Genomic DNA, 24433 nt, shown 5'->3' with positions numbered 1-24433 from the left:
TGCCAGAGCTTTGAACATTTTTTGCATGGATTAAAACATACCAAGAGAAAATATTTCCCAAAGTAATATTCCAAAGGACCAGACATCACTCTTAATTGTGTATATGCCTTCAAATAGGCTTTCAGGAGCCATCCATTTCACAGGTAACCGAGCCTGTAGAAAACCAAAGAGGAGATCAAAAAGTAACTTTGACATTAATTTTTTTCTATTTAACAATAGTTTTAATAAATTCAAATTTGTTTTGATAATTCCACTCTTTAAAAATACATGCCTCAAAATAAGGAGGAATTAAATGACTAGAACCAAGAGAACATCATATATAGTAACAGTAATATTGTTCAAAGAATAGCCATGAATTTTTTTCTCAGTATTATAAGTACTCAAATTAACTACAAAGGACCTAGGAACAAAGATGCTATTCACCTCCAAAGAAAGACTGATAAACAAAGAAGTATATATAATATGGTTTTAACATACACATTTACATACACACACATATAAAAATATGTGTAAGTCTATAAAATAAATAATTTTTAAATGTATGTTTAAGCTCTTTTTGTGGTGGCAAAGAATAAGAAATCGAAGGGATGCCCATAAATTGGCAAGTGGCTGAAGGAGTTGTGGTATATAGTTGTGATAGAATACTATTGTGCTGTAGGAAATGATGAGCAAGATGCTTTCAGAAAAACCTCAAAAGACTTAAATGAAGTGGTGTAGAATAAACCAAGGGAACATTTTAGACAATAACAGCAATATTATTCAATGATAGCTGTGAATGATTTAGCTATTCTCAGTAATACAATGGTCCAAAACAATTTTAAAAGACTTAAGATAAAAAAAAATGCTATCTACTTCTAGAGAAAGAAGTGATGGAGTTTGGATATAGATTGAAGTATACTTTATTTTACTTTATTTTTCTTGATTTGATTTTTGTTTTTTTAAACGAGATTTTTTGGTCTGTGTTTTCTTTTACAATATAGCTAATGTGGAAAATACATTTTTGCATGACTACACACACACATATATATTATATTGCTTGCTTTCTCAAGGAATAGAGAGAGGAGAAGTGATAGAATTTGGAGCTCACATTTTTAAAAGATTTTTTTACATGTAATTGAGGAAAAAAAGAGAAAGTTTTCCCCCAAAATTTCATGCTTAGTTTACAGTCTAGAATTTAGGGTTACAATAACTTTCCCCCTTTTATATTAATAGTAGAATCAGTACTCTTGAAAAACACATTAATTTTCAAATAAATGTAAAAGCACAAAGGTGCATAAAATCTGGTTGGCTTGTCAGTAGACAATTGCTCGTCAGCCAATCAACTGATCAGGAGTAAGTGATTACTGAAATAGCTTGCCACTGAACTTCTAGAAACACTGATCATCCTGGAAATGCTGCCATACATAGAACTGTGGTAAGAGTGGCATGTGTCATAATTTCCAGAACTGACAACATGTGGGCTTCTGTGGCTTTATTGACATCAAATATGATGAAAAAGGACTTTTGAGCCAGATTAAGAGAGTCAAGTCAGGTAACCAGATGAGGAAGATATCTGTTAAGGAGGAAGTCACAAGATCTTAGATCCTAAATAAAGACTTCTTTTTTTTAATCTTTCCTTTTAGGCAGAAGGGGCAGAAGAATACTCTTTCCACTGCAATATGTGTTCCTTTTATGGCTTGTATAACTTACTAAGAATATTCAAATCTTTCAAAATTAATTCAGTTTTGAAAGTTGGGTAAATGGATTTTCTGACTGGGTTATTCTAATTGCCTGATCAAAACCAGAAGAGTGATTTGTGTTTTGTGGGTAAGATATTTATTCACTTTAATGACAATTTATCAGTTAGTAAGATCAGAATGATTGAATTGTATTTGGCTTATAAATATACACGGTACTGACTTTATTCATAGTGGGATCAGGGAACTACACAGGACTGGTAAAGATGACTGAGTCTAGTGGGAAGAAGAATTATCCCTGTAGCTAGGAGATTTTTTTGAAGTTGTATGGAGTTCTTGTATGTTGGATCCTCTTTTCACTCAATAAAAAGAAAAATTCAGGAATAGCAGTCACACAATATACACTATTCTTTAAAATTTCTAATTTGTCACAAAGCTCCTATTGGATTTAACAAGTATCTAATTCATTTTTTTAAATGCTTAATATGTGCAAGGTATTATGGTAGGCACTGGAGTTACAAAGACAAAAGTGAAACTATCCTGCCCTTAAAGCCCTTAAAGAGCTACAGTGGGATAGGTACATAAACAAGCAATGCAAATTGATTTGGGAAGGGAAAATTCTAAGAACTGGGTACTTGGGGAAGACAAGACAAATCCTAGCTAAAGTGATATTCAGAGAATGACAAAAAAAAAAAAGGCAAATGCTGAGTTCAAGGAAGAGTTTTCTTACTGTTCAGTTGTGTCTGACTCTTCATGATCTCATGCACCATACCATACTAATATTGTCCATGGGATTTTCTTGGGGAAGCTATTGGAATAGTTTGCAATTTCCTTCTTCATTGGATTAAGGTAAATGAAGATTAAGTGATAGGCCCAAGATCATACAACTCATAAATGTCTGAGATAGGATGTAAACTCAGATCTTCCTGATTCTAGGCTTAACACTATTCACTGTGCCATCTAACTGCCTCCCAAAGAAAAATAGTAGACTAATGACTAAGAGTAGTAAAACATAAGACTGGAACAGTAGCTGGAAGAGATAGATAATTGAAGGCTACAAACTGAGGAGAGTTTATGTATTATCCTTTGGACAATAGGGAGCCACAGAAGATTTTTGTACAGTGGAGTGACATTGCCAGGCCTGCCTTTTCAAAGATTGTTTTGGTCTCTGTGTGGAGGAGAGATTTGAGGGAGGAGAGAGTTTTAGCAGGGTGACCAGTTAGAAGAAAATTGTCATAATCCAGGTAAGGGGTGATGAAGATCTGAATTTGGTCATGGAAGGGGAGAGGAGATAGATATAAAAGACATTACTGAGATAGAATCAAAAATTTGGCAACTGTTTGTAGATGGATTTGGAAGTTCAAGCCTCTGGAATGTTCTAGTATCTTTCATATCTATCAGAAAAAAATAGAATAATTTTATAATTGATTACATTTGGGGAGAAATAGAAAAAGAGACTTGATGATAAGCATTAACATAGTATCTGGCACAGAGTAAGCACTTTAAGTATTTTTTCATTCATTCCTTTATTAGTAATGATATACATATTTGTAAGATAATTGGATATTAATTATGTCTCCTCATTTTATAACTAAAAGAACCGATATGCATACCAGTAAATATGATTTTTCAAAGAAATGTCCCCGAAATGTTAGAAAAGGAACTTCAAAATGTGTTTTAGGTTAGTTTTTCAGTTAGAATCAGCCTATTTCTGGCTAGCCAATAAGATAGGAACTGTTTTGGTGCTTTTGTTTGTTTGTGTAATTTCAAAGCCAAAAAGATTCCTTGGCACAGGAATCAAAGCTGTTATTAGGTATTATGTTTGCATGTTACTAGAGGGGAAGGGGAGAAGAGCTCATTTCTAAATAGTAAAGTTGATTGTATTATCAATCAAAAGTGGTTGTAATAAAACACATTCATTTACTAAATAGTAAGCATTCTGAGGACAGAAAGTATCATTTTTCTCCCTATCTCTCCAGTGTCTTGTACTCAGCAAATACCTAATATATTTTTGCTTAATTGAATGAAATTGAACAATGACATAAAAATAAAAATAAATAAAAACATCAGCCTCACATTGCCCCTGACAACATAGTTGGAGTCATTCATTATATCTCTGGCCAATCCAAAGTCACATATCTTCACCATTTTTCCATGAGTTACAAGTACATTCCTGGCTGCAAGGTCTCTATGAACACACTAGGAAAAAAAAAATGTGATTTACTATTAAAACAAACTTTCTAGAACAAGCAAACTTCATACCCTTTGACCCAGTAATAGCACTACTAGATCTGTATCCCAAGAGATAATATAAGAGGGAAAAGGAAAAACATGTGCAAAAAAATTTTTATAGTAGTTCTTTTCATGGTGGCAAAATGTTGGAAATTGAGGGGATGCCTATCAATTGAGGAATGGCTTAAACTATGGTATATGAATGCTACAGAATACTATTGTGCAAGAAGACATAAAAACAGACAGATTTCAGAAAAATCTGGAAAGACTTTTAGGACTGATGCAAGATGAAATGTGCAGAACCAGAAAAATATTGTACACAGTAAAGGCAACATTATGTGTGATCAACTATCACTGACTCAGCTCTTCTCAGCAAATCAATGATCTAAGACAAATACAAAGGACTCATGAAGGAAACTGCTATCCATAACCAGCTAAAGAACTGATAAACTCTAAATGCACATAGAAGAATATTTTTTCATTAATGCCATTCTCTCTCCTGTTTTTTTCCTTTCATAACTATGACTAATATGGAAATGTGTTTTACATGATAGAACATGTATAAACTATATCAAACTGCCTATCATCTTCAGAAAAGGGAAGGGGAGAGGAAAGGGAGAGAAAAAGTTGGAACTCAAAATCTTGTAAAAATAATGCGAAAATTTTTCTTGACATGTAACTGAGGGGGAACAAATTCTATTTAAAAAAAGAACAAATTTCTTTTAGGTTCAAGACTAATATTAAATATGGTGACATCACACAACTCATTAATTTTCCAATTCTGCACATGATGCAGCATAAAGTTTAACAGATGAATGGGGGCAACATATGTAGTCCATTTCCTCATTCTCATTTATGGTAAACTTGGGTCATCCACAGAGACCCTATTGAGTCATGCAAGGAAAGGAAAGAGGGCCCCACTGTTTTCAGATTGGTCAAATAGCCAATGGGGAGTATGTAATATAATTGATGGTGCCTTAGAAGATCTATTAACTTTTCACTCTAAGAAGGTACCTGAGAAGTGGCAATATCAGGGACAGCAAAGGAATATAGTGGTGGAAGAAGCAGAAATATGAAGATGCCAGGAAAGACAGATATATTTTGTTAGAAAAATGAACATAAATTTGGAGTTGAATTCCTAAGGGGAATGGGTATGGATATCAGCACACTAAAGAGAAAGTATAATCAAGTTATCTGGTAAAAATGGGGGGGGGGGAGATTAATTAGGAAAACAGATTCAGGCAAAAGTTAGGATAGAATACATAATTTGAGAGCAGAGGGACAAAGGCATTTAAGAAAGTTAACAGTGATATATGACATTAATGTAATGCTTTAAAGCCTGCAAAACACCTTTACTCATTTGAACCTCATAACAACTTTAGGAAACAGGTGCTATTATACACATTTTACAGGTGAGGGCACTGAGGTTCAGATAGGTTAAGTGATTTATCTATGGTAACACCATTCTTAAGAGTAAAATGCAAGATTGTATTCAAATCCTGGCCAAGTTCAGAACTCAGCCCACTAGGATAACAGGATCATAGATCTAGCCCTGGAAAAAACTATAAAGCTATCTAATTCATTTTATATGAGGGGAAACTGAGGTCCAATGAGATAAAGTGACATGCCCATAGATAGGTCATGTCAGAGGCAGGATTTGAACCCAAGTTCTCTTGAGGCCTTTCACTACAAAGGTCTAGGATCTACTTTAAACAAATATGTAGTACTGTAATCAGAGAAATAAGTTCTGTTATAAAATGGGCTTATTTTGGATTTTACCAAATAAAGATGTGAACAAAGGACAGACAAGCTATCAATCTTGAATGATTTCCATGTCCCCTAATTAAGGCATGGGGCTGGGTCAAGCAGTCTCTAGAGACATGTTCCTGATAGTATTGTAGATGTGCTGACAGACTGGAAGATGAAGAATGAGGTGACAGAATAGATAGAGATAAGGAGAGAGTCTGGACAGCAGGGGGCAGGCATCAGACCACTGAATCTGAACCCTGGCTTTGCATTTATTTATTACTGGGTGACTTAGGTTAACTTGTTTAAGCTCCATAGGTCTCAATTTCCTTATCTGTAAACAAGAATTGGAATAGAAGGTCTCTAAAGTACCTTCCCACTCTAAATTTATGATGTGTTGTTTTGGAGATAGGGTAAAGCAAAAATTTTAAAAAGTCCATTGCCATAATGTGAAGGGAAAATAAGTAGAGGTTAAAGGACACCTACATTTTTCAATTTAGATAATTTAAATACTAGAAATGCTGTCCAAAACAATATAAGAAGAGGAGAAAATGAGAAGGAAAGAAGGGAAAAAAGGGGAAGAAAAAGGAATGAAAAGGGGAGAAAAGAAAAAGGGAGGGGAAAAGGAAAGGAAAGGGTGAAATAAAAGAAGAGAGAAAGGAAGATAATGAAAGTAAAGTCTGTGAGAAGAGTGATTAAAGTCAAATTGTGAGCATAACAAATATATTGATGAATAGCTGGTTGTTTTCAAAGAAGGAGGAAGGATAGGGAAGAACATTTTTTAGAAGAATATAAAAATTGTCTTTACATGTAACTGGGGAAAATAAAATATTAAATCCTCAAAAAAAATACTGATGTTGAAGACATTATTAAAGGGAAATATAGATAAAGATTGAGAAGATGCAAAATTGGTACAGCTAAGTGGTCCAGTGCATAGAACATTGGTCATGGAGTCAGAAGGATTTGAGTTCAAAGGCAAATCACTTAATTCTAATTGGAGAGAGAGAGAGAGAAAGAGAGAGAGAGAGGAGAGAGAGAGAGAGAGAGAGAGCATAAAATGAAGGATCAAAGGAGGGAAATCAATTTAAGGCTTGAAGATGCAGGATCTTTGATCTTTTTGATTCCACAAAGTTCCAATAAATACTTATTGAATGAATGGACAGAATTCTCTATGACTCCGGAGGTGGTTTTGAACATATCACTGAACTTTATGATTTGGGTCCCCTGATCCAATTCCTAAAGCAAGTGGCCTTCTAAAAGAATTTCATTTCTAATTCTAAGACAATGCATAGAATTAAGGCAGGTTTTGTTTTGTTTTTGTGGTGGGGTTTTGAGGTGCGGGTGAATAGACAGAAATGGAGATTTCCAAGTTAAAACTCAAGAAAGAAGCATTAAAACAAATTTCCATATTATCATTTTTTCCTTTGCAAATTCTTCAGAAGGAACATACCGATTTTAATTCAAGAAATTCCATTCCTTTGGCAACTTGATAAGAGAAACAGAGAAGATCCTCAAATGTAAGCACATTGAAGTCCTCTTCTTCAACAAGTCTTTTTTGGTTTTCATATTCAATTTCTTCTATAAAATACAAATAGACCTCATTTTTACAGAAAACACCAAAAAAATTACCTGCCAGAGAACATTTGGCATCTTATCAAAGGCAGAATTAGATAGTTTTCACCTAGGACTGGGAAAAAACTTTAAGTAGGCCTGTTGAGTTTCCTACTGCTCTGCCTTTTCTTTTTTTCCTTTTGGCAATTCAATATGATTTTACAAATTTATACTAATAGTCACATTGCATTAAAAGGTAATTAAAAGGATCTGGCAAGTCTATATTAATTATAACAAACCACTTTAATGGCATAGTAAAGATAGTTCATATTTGGTGAGACTTTTATGATTTGCAAATTATTTCCCACACAATTTATCCTGTGAGGAAGATGAAGAAAAAACATGATTATTTCCATTTGATATATATATGGAAATTAAGGTTCTGAGAAGCCACCTGATTTCAAGGATCACACAGATAGAATGAAATATCTTGGGCAGGATTTGCACCCAATTCTTCTGACATCACTTCTCACACCGATCTGCCTCCTGAAAACTGACCTAATTAAACTAATTAACTCATTTACAAGATGAAGTTTCTTCTCTGAAATTTTCTCCTACTCATCTCTTTTCTTAAATTTGAAGTTAGAAGTAGAAGTAAAATATACCTAAAGATGTGTAAAAGTCTGTCATCATTTTCACTAAATATATTTAAGAAATAACCTATGTTTAGCTTGCAAGTAAATTAAAACACACATGTAGATATGACTGCTCACAAGATACCTAACATCCATAGGAGGCAAAATCAATGCAAATAGAAAAGGATGCTTTCTTACACAAGCAAAATATGACATGACATGGATGATGATAACTCTAACATATGCTAGAATGACACTTTCTTTCCTTGCTTCTTTAAGAAGTATGTTGGTTGATGTTATTCCAAAAGTCTTAGACATATTTTTAAAATGAGGCAAAGGACAACTTTGGAAATAATGTTGTTTCTGATTAGTCACTTTAATCAACTGAAAATAAAATTTTAAGCATAATAATAATAATATCTGATGGATAAAACAATTTACAAAATTTACTGAGCAAGTTTGACACAATCTTTATATGTATGTGTACATATATATTAAACATATGTAATATATATATGCACATAAACTTTTCCACTTTATAAAATATATGGGTGTTTAATGTGAAGCTAGCTATTATAATAGAAGAGGACAATAAATAAGGTGCTCAATTTGTAGCAGTTTTAAAAACTGCTCTATTCCATTGTCTCATTTGATCTTCAAAAGAATATTGTGTGGTATTATCCCCACTTTGTAAATGAAAAGTTCAGAGATATTAAGAAGCTTGTCCAACACTGCACTACTGGCAGAACTACATCTAGAATACAATTTTTCTGATTTCAGCTTCATTTTCTTCTATCATTTCATGCTACCTCTCCAGACATGTAATAGCATTTCCACATTGACTGTGGCCAGCTTTTAGCTCTTGGACTTATTTCCTTTTCAATTTCAATTTATTAGGAGAAAATATTTTCATTACTCAGCATTGGCTGGTCCTCATGGGGTTTTTCATAATGCTTTACCTTCAGAATAAAATGAATTCCCATTGAATCCAGAGGTCAGATCAAAGTCTTGGCTTATGTGAAGTCCTCCTAAACCAGGCATTCTATTAAACAAAGAACAAAACATACTCCATTATTTAAATTCTCTTTTTGAACCAATGTAAATTGTAATTAAATGCTACAGAGGATGTTGTTTGTCCTTTGCTCTGGAGGAGGACCATGACATCAGGGAGGGGATGCCATCAATATTGTGAATTGGATTTAAGTGAGGGAGGGCTGGGCAAGGTCACCTGCCTCACTTTCCCTCCAGAGCCATTTGATCCAACATAACCCAAAGAATACCTGACCTTTGAAATGAAAAGCAAATTACTTGTTTATCCTCTTTTTATGATTTAAAGCATTTAGATGATTCCTGAGTTCGACATTCTTTGCTGAACCAGAAGAAATTTTTCTCATAGTTACAAGTTTTGAGCTCTTGAAAGGCTAGTCTTCTATATAGTGAAGAAGTAGAAAAGAACCAGCAGGTTAATTTTTTTTTCTCATTTTGAATTTGGTCTTAAGAGTTTATAACACTTTCCCAATAATATAAGAAGTAATCATAATTTCCCCATGCATATAGATGTCATATTTTTACATTAGGGATTAACTTAATGCTCAATGCTCAAATGGACCCCTTTTTATAATTTTGATGTCTTTTTCCAAAGGAAGAGAGTAGGGGGAAAGCTGTAATCTAATAATGGTTAACACAGTTGTATTCAATAAGTGATTATGTATGTATTTTGCTGTTGTTGCTGTTCAGTTGTATTAACGTTTTGTGACCCCATTTGGAGTTTTCTCAGCAAAGACACTATAGTCATTTGCCATTTTCTTCTCCAGCTCATTTTACAGATGAGAAATTGAGGCAAACAGGATTATATACCTTTGCCCAGAGTCACATAGCTAGTAACTGTCTAAGGCTAGATTTGCACTCAGGAAGATAAATATTCCTAACTTGAGTCCTAGCAGTCCAGCCATTTTAACAACTAGTTTCCCTGATATATAAATTACATGTGCAATATAACTGTGTATAATAAAGGATTAGTAAGGGCTCCTAAAATTAAAAGGGACCTGAGAAATGCCATAGAAGGGTGGCTGGGGTGGAACTCATTCTCATCATATAAGAATAATAAGCTTTCTGTGGTGCTATGATGAAGAGGATAATTTCTGAAAAATCTGAAAAGACTTGTATGAATTGATGAAAAGTGAAGTGAGCAGACTAGGAGAACAATCTATACAGTATCAGCAATTGTAAAGATAATCAACTCTGAAAGAATTAGTTAACTTTGATCAACACAACGAAGCACCACAATTCCAAATGACTCAGGAAAGCTAAAGGACTAAGAATACAAATGGAACTTTTTTTTTCTTTTTCTTTTTTTTTTTTTTGAGAGAGGGAGGGAGATGGTGGCTACTGAAAAAAAATTTTTTTGCATGACTATACATATTTGTAATAGGTTTTATTTTTCTTGCCCTCACATTACATGGGGGTGAGGGAAGGGAAGGGAAGGAGAGGGAGAGAATTTGAAACTGAAAAAGAATTTAAAAGTCTCTACACTTAAAAAAAAAACAACTTTCCCACTGATATGCATTATAATCATGATTATAGAATTTTAATAAAGAATTAATAAAACATAACTGAAAGGGGACCTCAGAAAGGTGCTTTGGAGGAGGATGAGAACTGTGATTGATTTCATTCCTAGAAGAAATTTCCCAGCAAGGAAACTCCCTCTAAGAACACAGGCTAGAACTGCCTCTCAGAACTTATTACGGTAGAGAATTGACTGGGATTGGGATGGGGTGCATGGGACTAAAAAATTAAGTGAATGGTTCAAAATCATACAACTAGTATGTTCTAAAACCTAGGGCTTTCTGGGAACAAGGTTGATTCTCCTTTCCAATACACTGCAATAACTTAAGCATCAGAAAATGCTTAAATAACAAGACTGTACCTTCCATATATTTTGGAAAATATCTCCTAGAATCATTCAATAGCTTTTGTTCATATAAGAATATGGGTTCTCTCTCTCCTACCCTCAGATTGATAGAGAATATGGAAGGTTAGTCATCATTACATGGTCTTTATCATTGATAAGATGTTAAGATGTGTATGATATGTTGTCTCTGTAAACTTCTAGAGATACAAGTAAGCTTCTTTTCCCTATCATTTTGCAATAAATATATCTTTTTATAAAAAGTCCAATCTGTGTGTGAAAAACGAATTCTTATAACAACCTCAATACCTAAGAATATGTTACATACTTTGGAATTCAAATCAATACTTTCTTACTACAACCTAAGTAATAATTAGAAGACATAATGCACTGCTGGAAGGATTAGAATGCTTCTAGGGACATAATTTAGGTACTAGAAGAATCTGTTACAGGTATCACATTAAACAGCAGAAAAAATCATTATCCTAATTTTTTTTAATAAAAGAAAAAGGAGAAAAAAAGGCAAAAAAAAAAAGACTTTTCAAAAGTTGCTCAGCAAACTCATCATTGAGCACAATCTTGGACTTTTAACCCACCAAGGAGGTACAGAGATGGAAACATGGCTCTTTGACATTTATTTTACATTGCAATGTATTAGTAATTTTCTATTGTGCTTTTTTAAAACTACTACTTATCTTTTACCTGGAACTTGAATGGAAAGTGGGATAAAAGCTGAAATTGTGCTGTTTGAAGACTTCTGTCCATGTCCTGTGAAATTTTTCTCTTTTACTTCTTAGATAATTTAGAAGATCCCCATAGCAACAGTATTCAAATATCAAATAAATTGGTCCTGAAATATCAATAACAACAACACTAATAATAGTTAATGTTTATATATTGCTTTTAAGCTTGTAAAGTGCTTTATAAATATTATCTCAGTTAAAATGGTTACAATTTTAATCATGAATACATAAACATATAGGTGTGTATATAACATACAACAATAGGTTAGAATAATAAAGTTTTTTTTTTGGGGGGGGGGGGAATCTAGGCCACTGATTTCATTAGTATAGGGACTTCCTGTTGTGGAAACTCCCTTTATCTATGCAAATCAACAAAAGCTTTATAACTTAAAGTCTTAAGAGAGTTTCCTGGAGGTACTAAGAGCTTAACCCAGGATTCTGGGTTAAGATTTGAACTCTGGCATTGCTGACTCCAAGGTCTTCCTCAGACTCTTCAAGAATGATCCTATGTATTTGAATTCACATTATCCAAAGTTATAATCATGCAAAATGTGGTGATTGGTTCTGGGCCAGTGGAAATATGCAGCAAGAATGCAAATGATGTGACCACATCAGGAGATTCGTTATTCACACTGATTGCTACCTCTGAATTAAGATGACAAAGGGTTTATATCCCTTCTGTCACAGGAAAATAACAAGTTGCTTAGCTCTTCTTCAACTTTACTGAACCCCATAGTTCATAGTCCAATTCTTTCTGAGGTTCCATTTTAGCCCTTGTTATCTTTGCAACAATAAGTCTGAGTTTCATTTTTGTGTTAGGGAATGTGTTAGACACACCATAGGAACTTATTGCATATTGTTTATTGGTTGTTTAAAAAAAGACTTTTTTTTTCTTTGGGAATTTGCACTTTCTTTGTGGAGGAGGAATAGATGTCTTCCCATGCTTTGGGTATGCAGTACTGAGATTGGACAGGATAAGGGCACATATGTCTTGGATATTCCCAAGGAGGAATGAACCAGACTGTAAATGCTCAGAGAGTGGTGTTGAACCCAAATAGAAATGGATTTCTGTGGGTTGCATATTGACTTAGAAACCCACAAATTAACATCATGTTTTATTGTATTTTTATTTGCTTTGTTAAATATTTTTCAATTATGTTTGCATCTGGTTTGGGCCTCACTTAGGAGCTTTGCTGGTTGCAGGGTCTAAGAGTTTGACACCTCAGCTCTAGAGAATTTCAACTGATGAAATTTTCAGCTTCTGCTCTGGCTACACTTTCTATGTATTATTTATTAGATGCCTACTATGTTCCAGCTACTATGTTAAGTGCCTTACAGATATTATCTCAGTTGAAATTCTCTAGAGCTGAGGTGTCAAACTCTTAGTCCCATGCTTGGTTTAAATGGCTTAGGGTTATGTGATAATGTCCATATAAAACACATTTCTGTTCAGTTATCTATTTCTATAATACATTGCCTCTTGTCTGAACCTTTGGCCTTTTGTCTCTTTTTGTATTCCTAATGCTTAGCACAGTGCCATACACATAATGGGCATTAAATCTAAAAAAAGTGTTGGAAGGTCCTACATACCATCTCCTTCAATAGGACCTTCATAAGTCAATCCCTTAATGCTCTTGATAGAATGGGAATAGATGATCATTACCTGACAGTGTGCAAGCGCCTAATAAGTTCACAATATTCTCGTGGCTTCCAATGTGAGTCATCATCTTGAGCTCTGACATGAGAGCATCTTTTTCTGAGCGGTCAGACTTTTCTGTTAATGGAAGAATATACATACATCTCTAAACCAAAACAACATTAATCTTTAAATTAAAATAACTTTAAAAATACTAAAAATTATTTTTTCTTTCCTGATTTAAGAAGGGTTCATTTAAATTATCTAAGTACAAGATTATGAGAACAAAAGGTTGGGAGGTGAATTATTTGAAATCAAAAAATAAAAAGTTGAAATTAATTTTTTTTTTATTTAATAGCCTTTAATTTACAGGATATATACATGGGTAACTTTACAGCATTAACAATTGCCAAACCTCTTGTTCCAATTTTTCACCTCTTACCCCCCCCCACCCCCTCCCCTAAATGGCAGGATGACCAGTAGATGTTAAATATATTAAAATATAACTTAGATACACAATAAGTATACATGACCAAAACATTATTTTGCTGTACAAAAAGAATCAGACTCTGAATTATTGTACAATTAGCTTGTGAAGGAAATCAAAGATGCAGGTGTGCATAAATATAGGGACTGGGAATTCAATGTAATGGTTTTTAGTCATCTCCCAGAGTTCTTTTTCTGGGTATAGCTAGTTCAGTTCATTACTGCTCCATTAGAAATGATTTGGTTGATCTCGTTGCTGAGGATGGCCTGATCCATCAGAACTGGTCATCATATAGGATTGTTGTTGAAGTATATAATGATCTCCTGGTCCTGCTCATTTCACTTAGCATCAGTTCGTGTAAGTCTCTCCAGGCCTTTCTGAAATCATCCTGTTGGTCATTTCTTACAGAACAGTAATATTCCATAGAAATTAATTTTTTTAAAGAGCTAAGACCCACATGTCCTTCTTGTCCATTAGATCTGTAGTTTGGGAGTTGGAAGCAATAGCTTCTGATACCCCTTCCAGGTCCAGATCGATGATACTATAATAGCTGTCCCTACCATCTTCAAATGTCTCCAGTGAAGTTAGCAACTAGAATGAATTTTATAGAGATCTATGGATTTTAATGAAACATTCCTTTGACAAATGAGTTCCCTATTTTACAATAAAGCTCAAAGGCCTCTAGTCACATAGTTGAACTGGTCCTTCTTGCCTCCTAGTAGAACTGCAATTCAATAAGAAGAGGAGCATATTATCCTGGTTTTAGGCCAGCTAAACATCAATTATAAAGAGTTTGCTAAATTCCACCCTTCTCATTGAGAAGAGTATAAAAATGTTGTCCTTCTAAGGAAGAAGTGCCTCTAATTGTCTTCCTTCTTGGGAACTCATGAAGTTGAGTTTTCCAGATTCCTGACACTATCCACTATATCACCAAGATGCCTCTCTAAATCTCATGTTAGTTCTTTTTGTGCAAATCACATGTCTATAGCAAGAAAGGACTTCAGATGTCATTGAGTCCAGCCCCCTTATTTTATAGAAATGGAAACTGAGATCTAGAGAAGTGATAATTTGCCCAGAATCCCAGAGGTACTAACTGTCTCAGCAAGGATTTGTACTTTGGTCTCATGATACTCTATTCAGTGCTCTGTCTACCATCTCTTCTTTAAAACAGATGTTAGCTATGCCCAGAAAAAGAACTCTGGGTGATGACTAAAAACCATTACATTGAACTCCCAATCCCTATATTTATGCCCACCTGCATTTTTGATTTCCTTCACAAGCTAATTGTACAGTATTTCAGAGTCTGATTCTTTTTGTACAGCAAAATAATGGTTTGGTCATGTATACTTATTGTGTATCTAATTTATATTTTAATATATTTAACATCTACTGGTCATCCTGCCATCTGGGGGAGGGGGTGGGGGGGTAAGAGGTGAAAAATTGGAACAAGAGGTTTGGCAGTTGTTAATGCTGTAAAGTCACCCATGCATATAACCTGTAAATAAAAGGCTATTAAATAAAAAAAATAAAATAAAATAAAACAGATGTTAGTATTAAGACTTCTTTCTAATCTCTTCTCTGGGCAGAATCATGTCTTTTTGTTCCTTTCCTATGTTTAACTTTGCAACACCAGTATAACAATGTTATTATTACTACTGACAATTTTGTAACACTTTAAAGTTTTCAAGGTTGTTTACGTATATTATACATAATAACCTATATCAAGTCATTATTACAGGGATTAATATCCTTTTACAAATGAGGAGACTGAGACTCTGAGAAATTGAGTTTTTATTTCTCTCCTCTCCAACTTATATTTAAAGCTAAAAGGGATTTTTTGTTTTAGACTGACTCTCCTTGTCTCACCAGGCTAAAAGTACAGAGGCTACTCACAAGACCAACTTCACTGTTGATTGGTACAAGAGTTTTCACATGCTCTGTTTCAAATCTAGGCCCAGTTTGCTACACCTTGCACAGGCTATTGTCTCATACCATCCTGTTCCCAAAGACTTATAATTTAGGTGCCCAGCTATGTGCGGACAACTAACTGGCTTAGCCCACTGTAGCTTAGAACTCCCCAGATCAAGAATGCCACCAGTCTCAGCTTCTCTGGTAGTAGACACTATAGACATAAGCCATGTCTAATTGTAAGAGTCATTTACAGATTGTCTTGTCCAATCCCCTCAGCTATCAGAATTAAAACTTGAGCATGTGCATTAGAGCTCCGTGGTTGTGACTTTCTCAAGACTGACTTCTATGACAGTAACAGAAGAGGTAGCATGTACTTGCAGCAAGTATATTCCCACCTAGCTCCATGGCAAATACAGATTCTCATGAATACCAAAAAAATCACAATGGTATCTTATACTTTCTGAATATTTTAAGGGCCACAAAGCATTTCACATTAGTAACATTAATGTTTAAGGTTTGCCAAGTAGTTTGTAGTTTGGGAGTTGGAAGCAATGGCTTCCACAAATATCACCTCATTTTATCATCATAACAACCCAGGCTTGTAAGTTCTATTATTATCTCCATTTTATCACTGTGGGACACTAAGGGAAACAACTTGACTAGGGTCACACATATTGTAAGTGTCTGAGGCCAGACTGTGCTACCTAGCACCCATCACTTCTCTTTATCATGATCCAAGTACATTAAATAATTTAGGGATCTAACTTAAAATGCAAAAGTCCCATTGGTGAGGACATTCAGCTTTACTGTACCTTTCAGCATTTTGACAGCAACTTGGATTGAGACTCCAGTTTCACTAATTCCATAAGCTGTAGCATTCATCACTTTTCCAAAGGCACCTGAGCCTAGGACTTGTCCTGAAGAGCAAACATGAGTACATATCTGTTTTAGTTTGGGGTCAGGAGAGCAATTCCATTGTGCTATTTAATTTCAGTCTACATATCTTACCAAATTCTAGGTTTTCTCTTGGAAACTCCCACTTAAGGTCATATTCAAATTCTCTGAAATCAACATAGAAGTATTCATTATCTGATGAGCCCATCACTTGCACCATCTGCAGTTGACTTTCATACCTATATTGCTTCAAATAAAGAAAATGGAACCCATTAAGAATAATGCAGAATGTTGCAAAAGTAGAGAACAACTTTTTTTTGTTTTTTACCTTCTTGGTTTTTACCTTTCTGTACTTGTGAAAAATGAGTGTGAGTAAAACAGCAATGAAGGGCAGACAAAATCCAATGGTGGTATAGAAGGAAATCTTGTCTTGGGTATTAGGAAGAGATCCTGAAACAAAATAAAGTTACTAAACAATGATTTTTGTTGTTGTTTTGTTTCTACACTTTAATCAGTGACTTAGATGAAGGCACAATTATTAAATTTTCAGCTGACAGAATGCTGGGAGGGATAGCTCCAATCACTGGATGACAGAAACGAGATCCAAAGAGATTATGACAAGGCAGAATGAGAGGCTAAAACTAATCAAAGGAAATTTAGACATAGGACTGGATTTGTGATTTTCATTGGTTTATAGAAAACTCCTAGGTGAAGAAATTCCCTCTATCAGTGCAGATCATCACCTGAATTGCTGTCTTCTGCCTGGAGCCCTGAGGGTTTTAAATGACTTGCTCTATGTCACATGTGTCAAAGGCTGGACTTGAACTCTGATGATGCTGGTTTTGAAGCTACTCTTAAGCCACAATACCAAACTTCCTTTCAAGAGGAGATTGAATAGGAACAAATGTAAGATTAGGCAATTGGACCAAAACAAAGAATAACTGCCTAAGTATAGGATATGGGAGAGCCAAGATTCAATAGCAGGTTTCATGGGAAAAGTCCTGAGTGGGGAGGTAGAGTGGATGCTATATGTTCAAAATGAATCTACAGTGCTGACCAAAAAAATCTAATGAAATCCAAGGCTATATTATTTAAAGAAATAATATGTTCAGAATGAGGGATGTGAGAAGCCAGTCACCATAATCTGGTGAATTATTTTCAATTCCTTGGGCTGCAATTTAGGAGAGATGTTGACAAGACAATTGTCTTGTCAACATCTCTCCTAAATTGCATCCTAAAGAACAATCATAATATGAAGCTATGATGTGAGTTTGAAGAAACAGGGAATATTCAGGCTAAAGCAAGTAATAGTTGGGGATTGGGTATCATTACTGTTCTCAAAATTCAGAAAGATTGTCCTGTGAAAGAAGGATTAGATATGTTTGGTTTCGTAGGTAGAATCAGGGCCAATGATATAGGGCAAAAGTATAGAGAAATATATGTCACATCAACATAAGAAAGAATTTTCCAACAATTAGGGGATGGTGAATATGGAATGGATTCCTTTATGAGATAGTGAGATCTCTTATGAGGCGGAAGGATTCAAGAATAGATTAGACAAAGTCAGGAATACAATTCTAAAGGAAATTGGTACTTTAAGGATTGGTGATCTTCCAGCCATAAGATTCTATGTTGCACGAATCTTCTGTTTATTTTAATAACGATGATCAATCTCACCTCCATAAACAAATATTTCAAAGCAACAAAATTCAACAAATATCACAAGCAGCTAGGTAATGCTATAAATGGAGTATTGGGTCCAGAATTAGAAAGACCTGAATTCAAATCAGGCCCCAGATACTTATTAGCTATATAATCCTAGGTAAGTCATTTAACCTCTTTCATCTCAATTTTCTCATTGTAAAATAGGGATAATAATAGCACCTAACTACTCTATGGTGAGGAACAAATAAGATAATATTTGTAATGCATTTAGAACAGTGCTTGGTAGTAGTAGGCATCATATAAATATTTATTTCTTCCCTATTGATTACCTAAGACTATGAGGCATTCTTGTAAATAGTCACAAACCACATAGATTATAAGTCGACATATTCAGAATAACACATCAAGCACCCTTCTGATTTGAGGTGTTAGGTGTGGATGAGAGATTCATAATTTTCATTTCAGAGGGCAAAAACTGAGATTGATAGGTAAAAGATTTCGTGTGGCCATAATATAAGGAAGAACTTTCTCACAATCATAGCAGTCTAAAAATGAAAAACAGATTCTTTCAAGGGATGAAAATATTCAATTAGGCTAGATGATCCCTTTTAAGAAAGATTGTAGAGAACATTCCTGCATAGGTTAAGGGGTTGAATTAGGTGAACTCTGAAGTCCCTTTTAACCATACAGTTCTATGAAAAAGATAGAAACCTATTTTCTCACTGACACCATATCTTATGTATGGAAATAGAATTATGTATGTATGTATGTGTGTAAGTATACACACACACACACACACACATATATATATATATTCTCTATATGAAAATCATTTATTTACATATATACTAAGCAATTTAGGGAAGTTTTAGTAAGATCTTTTATTATATGGATATCTAAAATATGCAGAGTTAAATGAAGAAATTATGTTTTGGGCAATCAGCCACATTAAATATTATTGCAAGTTAATAAGACCCAAGTTTGCTGAAGTTAAATGGGTGGGTGGGTGGAGGAAGAAGGCATCTAAAACACATCAGAAAACAGCAGGCAAGTGAGAATGTTAACAAGAATGAAAAATAGAACTGGGTTGCCAAAGTGCTGAGTTTAGATCTGGAAAATGTCATTTTTCAATTTCTGTTGTTTTTTGTTAGCATTATGGCAATTTCTAGGTATTGTTTTGTTCCCTGAAGGCAGAGATGTCATGTTTATCAGATTTTCAGTGGCAGTATATTGAATGGCAAAATAGAGATTCAAAAATGTTATGACATACTAAAATAAAATGCAATTTAGACATAAGAACTAGACCTGAGATTTTATTGGCTTATAGAGAATTCCCAGGCAACAAGATTCCTTTTGTTTATAGTATTTTAGATCTCTTCCAAGAAATTCCAAAGCACTTGATGTTACTGGGAATTTGTGTTTGACTCACAAAACCTCTTCATACATTGAATTTATTTTCCTTTGTAAAGTCCCTTTAATTCTGAACCAACTTGGGTAGACAAGCTGAGCTGTAGGGAGTTCCTGTAGCTTTTGCATCATAATGGAAATGGCACAGTACCTGGGGAGTTGAAAAGCTTTGAGTCACAGGAGGAGCCCAGTGAATTGTTGGCACAACATTCAACTAGGAGTCCTTTGAACTGCTCACTCAGATTCAGGGTGCTGCTCGATGTCCACTGTCCAAACACTTTCCTGTTAGCTCTCTTATTCCAAATCCCTTCAGTGATTTCTGTGCAACTGAAAAGAAATGGTACCCAGAGGAAATTAGGCCATTGCTATGGGTGTCAGGTGCAATGCATCATTAGATTTCAGTTCAGAATCTTTGCAAAACAATAATATTAAGTACTTTGAAATATGTTAGTGAATTTGATTCAATTTCCCCCCTATCTTGTTATGTAAACTCTTTTAAAATTTCATTCTTTATGCAGGGTGGGGAAAGAAGGAGGGAGACAGCTTGGTACTTAAAATGTAACAAAAAAAAATTGCTCCCTGGAATTTATCTATCTCAAAAACAAGCCACCACATCTGCTCTCTTATTCAGTGTTATGATCAATCATGATCCTAGGGGATAGATAACAAAACAAGTTTCCCTTTTCACAGTTAAAAAGTTGGGTGACTGTAGGTGTGGAATGTTGCCTCTTTCATTAGGTACTATACCACTCAGTTTTGCTCAATTGTTCTTGTTCTTTATAAGGGAGGATTCTACTGATGAGTAAGGGGAGGGATGCATAGGAGAAGGCCTATGGTACAAATAAAAGACATCAATAAGACTTTGGGAGGAAAATACAAATTAATAGATCATAGCTTCTGCAGTATCAATTGATTCCTCCTTTAGAGTCTTAATCCTTTAAAAGTTTAAAAAAAAAAAGGAGAATAGCATAAGGAAGATTGCGTAGTAGCTCTGATTCTAGCTGGGTAAGTTTTAACTTTATTTCACATAAACTTCCACTGAAATTAAAATCCATAAAGATTAAATGTCTCTCCCAAGGTCACACAGTAAAGAGTGGTAAAAACCACATATCCACCTTTGATATAGTGCTCTTTTGACTATACTATATTGACCTCTTTCTCTTTTTTTTTGAACAATTAATTTTTTTTTGTTACATTTTAAGTACCAAGCTGTCTCCCTCCTTCCTTCCCCACCTTGCACAAAGAATGAAATTTTAAAAGAGTTTACATAACAAGATAGGGGAGAAATTTAATAAAATTCACTAACATATTTCAAAGTACCTTAATATTATGAAATAGTTTCTTTTCACTATTATTTTTATTTCCTATGTATATATATTATTTTCCACATATATACAAATATGTATGTATATACACACGTGTGTGTGTGTTGTAAAACCATACTATGCATGTTTCTATTTATTAGTTCTTTCTTTGGAAGTGGATAGCATCTTCCCTCATGGTTCTTTATATTTGAGCATTTGTAATACTTAGAATAACTTAGTCATTCAGTTATTTTTCAGACAATATTGTTGTTGCATATACAATGTTCTTTTTGGTTCTGCTCATTTCACTCTTCATTATTTCATGCAAGTCTTTCCATGTTTTTCTAAAATCAACCAGCTCATCATTTTTTACAGAGCAGTATTATTCCATCACAATCATATACCACAGCTTATTTAACCAATCCCCAATTAATGGTATCCCTAGACCACCTGCTTTCAAAGATAACAATAGAATGTAAGTCCTTGAGGTTGGACCTGTTTAACTTTGGATTCCCAGCCCCTAGTCCAGTGCCTAGTACATGTATGAAGGTTCTTAATAAATGCTTTTGATTATTTGATTATTGATCACATGAACAATGTAGATTGCAGTTGCAAACAATTCTGTCATCATAACAGGAGAAAATATCTTCATTTACTTGTCTTTGCACTTCTTCCAGGTCCAAGATGGTAAAGGGTAGCCATCAGAGTAACAAGAAGTCTGATTTATTGATATTTCCATTTTTACTTGAGGTTTCCCTGTAAAAGACAATGAACATGAAAAAAAAAAAAAAGGTCCATATAATATTATATATCTAGATTGGGTTCTAAAAGACATAAGGGTACAGGTGATCTTGGGAGGCACAGCTGCCTTCTCCAGAAGGGAAGGGCATTTTGAATATTCTGTCATTACTCCTGGGACAGCTTGGACTTCCTCTGTCTCTCTCTCCCACTCCTGAGTCATAAGCAAGCCTTTTGCTTTACATTGCTTTGTTCTGCTGGGAGCTGCTGTGAAAATCTTTGTTTCATTTCTCTGAGCTTCAAATCAGTTTCAGGAGCTATATGAGCTTCAAAAGGTACATGCTTCAGTATTCTTTTCTTTTCAAAACCCAAAGGAATGGGAACAAATAGCAACATGAAGACTGTATTGAAACAGTTTCACCTTTAATCAACACCAGCACTGGAATATTAGGGACACTGTAATGAGTTGTCATATTCAGAAAACATATGGTATGAATCTTTTAAAGAGTTTACATGACAAGATAGGGGAGAAATTTAATAAAATTCACTAACATATTTCAAAGCACCTTGGTATTTCAAAATAGCTTTCTAGCATTATCTTTTCACCGTTATTTTTGTTTTTTAAATTACAAAGTCTTAATGTGTTTAAATTTTCTGCATTTTCAACTTACTTTTTACATAAAGTGTAAATGTTTTTGTGAACTGAGCATCCCCATTTTCTGCATGGAAGGTATACACTCCTGGCTGGTGCTTATGGTCACAAAACTCTGATGTACTGCTAGAAAAAAGAAGTGTAGACAAGGTTAGTGAGATAATTATATGAAATGCTGAAGAAAAAATGATTGCCAATTATCGTGTGTAGGCTATGTCTAATTCAGGCCAGTCTTAAGCTACAGGAGCAACATTAGAATGAAATGAGATTAAAAAAAAAAAAAAGAATGAAATGAGATACTTATAGCCCATCCAAAAATTACCAACTTAGTCATATCCTTTAAAGGCTGTATATTGGGGGGGGGGGGAGGGAATAGCATAAAGAAATGAGAAGTAGCTCTGATAGTATCTATGTGGGTTTTAACTTTTTGTTTCACAGAAACTTCCATTAAAACCAAGGCTTCTCCCAAGGTCACATAGTAGAGTGGCTAGTTCTCTTAACACAGTAAATATATGTCTGGGTCTTCAGTGGGAAACTTCATGGCTTGACATTTCCCCCTCATAGTTACTGGGGCAGTGACAGGCATTCCTTGAATATGCCAAGGAAATCTTAAGAGCTAAAATGCCTCTGCTCATCTCTCATGGGAACTCAGAATTGTGGGAATGACTTCAAGAGATTTGAGGATTATATAAACTCCATGAGGAATCTGCTTCTAGCTCAGCCCTATTTGCAATGGAGAGGTTTCTTAGTGGATCAGAATGGCTCTTGCTCTCTCTTCTCTGATTCTTGGCTGTTCCTTTGAGATTAAAATTCAGCCTGACCACAAAGAAATTCAGAATCTGTAGAGTGTTGTAATATCATAGGAGCATAAGGGCGGGGGTTAATTAAGTCAATCAAATAATCCCACTTTAAATTTGTTTAAAAAAAAAAAAAGAAATAAGGTACCCTAAGCAGGTACCTAGCCACATCACAATCACTCAAAAAATAGGTTTCAGGCTAAGCATGAAGAAAGTTCTCAATCATCTGGAGTGATGTTGCATAAGGGGCTGAGGAGACTGGGTTAACACCCTGTGTAGCATGATCAGAGAGACTGGGAACTAGTTCAGAACTCAAGAAATTTAAGCAAGTGGAGAGGAGAGAGAGTCTTAGGTAAATCTTTGAGAAATGGTTGGGAAGGAGGAAAGTACTTCAAACTTAGTTGCAGATTCCCACCTCCCTTCCTTCAGTTGAGAAGGATCTTATGAACTTCAGAGATGTGGAGCATTTCCCCTGGGTGTACTAGCAGCATCCCCAGATTGACTCTGCACTGGGAGCCAGAGATGGAGACAAAATGAAGATTCATAGGATTACAAAAAGCCCAGCAGTAAAGCTACACCACAAATATGGGATAATTCATGAGTAATACTCCACCAATGGGAGAAAAAGATTTCTAGCAACCAGAAGTTGTTACTCCTTAACTACATGTGCTTCTTAAATCTAAGTCCACTTCTCTCTAGATTCCATATGTATTTGTGACACAAAGTATCTTAGACTTTGGGGAAGGCAATTTTTTTTAATCAATTGTTTCTTCTATACCACCTTAGTAAATGCCTCTTTCTAAAATTGTCTGGCTGACCAATGGATATCAATCATCAATGATAATGAAGCACACCAGTGGAGATTTTTGAGCAAATAGTATTAAAGAAGGATCCCACCATTCCTCAGTGGTACTCCTCGAACCCTGATGAAGTAGAGGCACTCATCCTTACTCTGGGAAACCTGATTCATCAGAGTGAGTGTAAACCAGGATAAAGACCCTCTGAGTCTAAATCTATTACAAGCACAAATAGAGCTTTGGTGAATAGCTCTTCAGCATTGCTACAAAGGTAAAAATAAAAATGTTTACTAAGAAAATAAAACAAGGCAAACTAGAGGGTGCAATGGATAGTGCTGGGCCTAGTCAGGAAGATTTGTTCTGAGTTCAAATCTAACTAACTGTGTAACCCTGAGCATGTCACTTAACTCTGCTTTAGTTTCCTCATTTGTAAAATGAACTGGAGAAAGAAATGGCAATCCACTCTAGTATCTCTAAAGAAAATTCCAACTGGGGCAGCTAGATGCCACAGTGCATACAGCATTGGACCTGAAGTCAGAAGGACCTGAGTTCAAATATGGCCTCAGAGACTTAACAATTATTAGCTGTATGACTTTAGGCAAGTCACTTACCCCTATTGCCTTGCCTTGCCTTGCAAAAAGAAAGAAAGAAAGA

At 34.8% G+C, this 24433-nt stretch overlaps 1 protein-coding gene across 3 annotated transcripts in view; it reads right to left on the bottom strand.

Annotated features, from left to right (window-relative positions):
* FLT3 (fms related receptor tyrosine kinase 3) overlaps nucleotides 1-24433 on the bottom strand; it is a 124763-nt gene that overhangs the window by 4864 nt on the left and 95466 nt on the right. For 2 of the 3 annotated variants that reach the window (XM_031960750.1, XM_031960748.1), the window contains exons 10-21: nucleotides 22205-22311; nucleotides 21452-21551; nucleotides 19643-19818; nucleotides 16763-16869; nucleotides 16534-16666; nucleotides 16338-16442; nucleotides 13155-13265; nucleotides 11451-11598; nucleotides 8800-8882; nucleotides 7105-7232; nucleotides 3753-3875; nucleotides 42-153 (exon numbers count right to left, since the gene is read on the bottom strand). In XM_031960750.1, coding sequence (XP_031816610.1) covers nucleotides 42-153; nucleotides 3753-3875; nucleotides 7105-7232; nucleotides 8800-8882; nucleotides 11451-11598; nucleotides 13155-13265; nucleotides 16338-16442; nucleotides 16534-16666; nucleotides 16763-16869; nucleotides 19643-19818; nucleotides 21452-21551; nucleotides 22205-22311 — 1433 coding nt within the window. The remainder of the gene's footprint in view (nucleotides 1-41; nucleotides 154-3752; nucleotides 3876-7104; nucleotides 7233-8799; nucleotides 8883-11450; nucleotides 11599-13154; nucleotides 13266-16337; nucleotides 16443-16533; nucleotides 16667-16762; nucleotides 16870-19642; nucleotides 19819-21451; nucleotides 21552-22204; nucleotides 22312-24433) is intronic. The other variant, XM_031960749.1, reaches the window with a different exon arrangement.

Source organism: Sarcophilus harrisii, chromosome 3 (assembly GCF_902635505.1).
Source record: "Sarcophilus harrisii chromosome 3, mSarHar1.11, whole genome shotgun sequence".
Classification (NCBI taxonomy): domain Eukaryota; kingdom Metazoa; phylum Chordata; class Mammalia; order Dasyuromorphia; family Dasyuridae; genus Sarcophilus; species Sarcophilus harrisii.
Note: the sequence above shows the minus strand (reverse complement) of the source record. Positions and strands in the feature narration are given on the sequence as shown.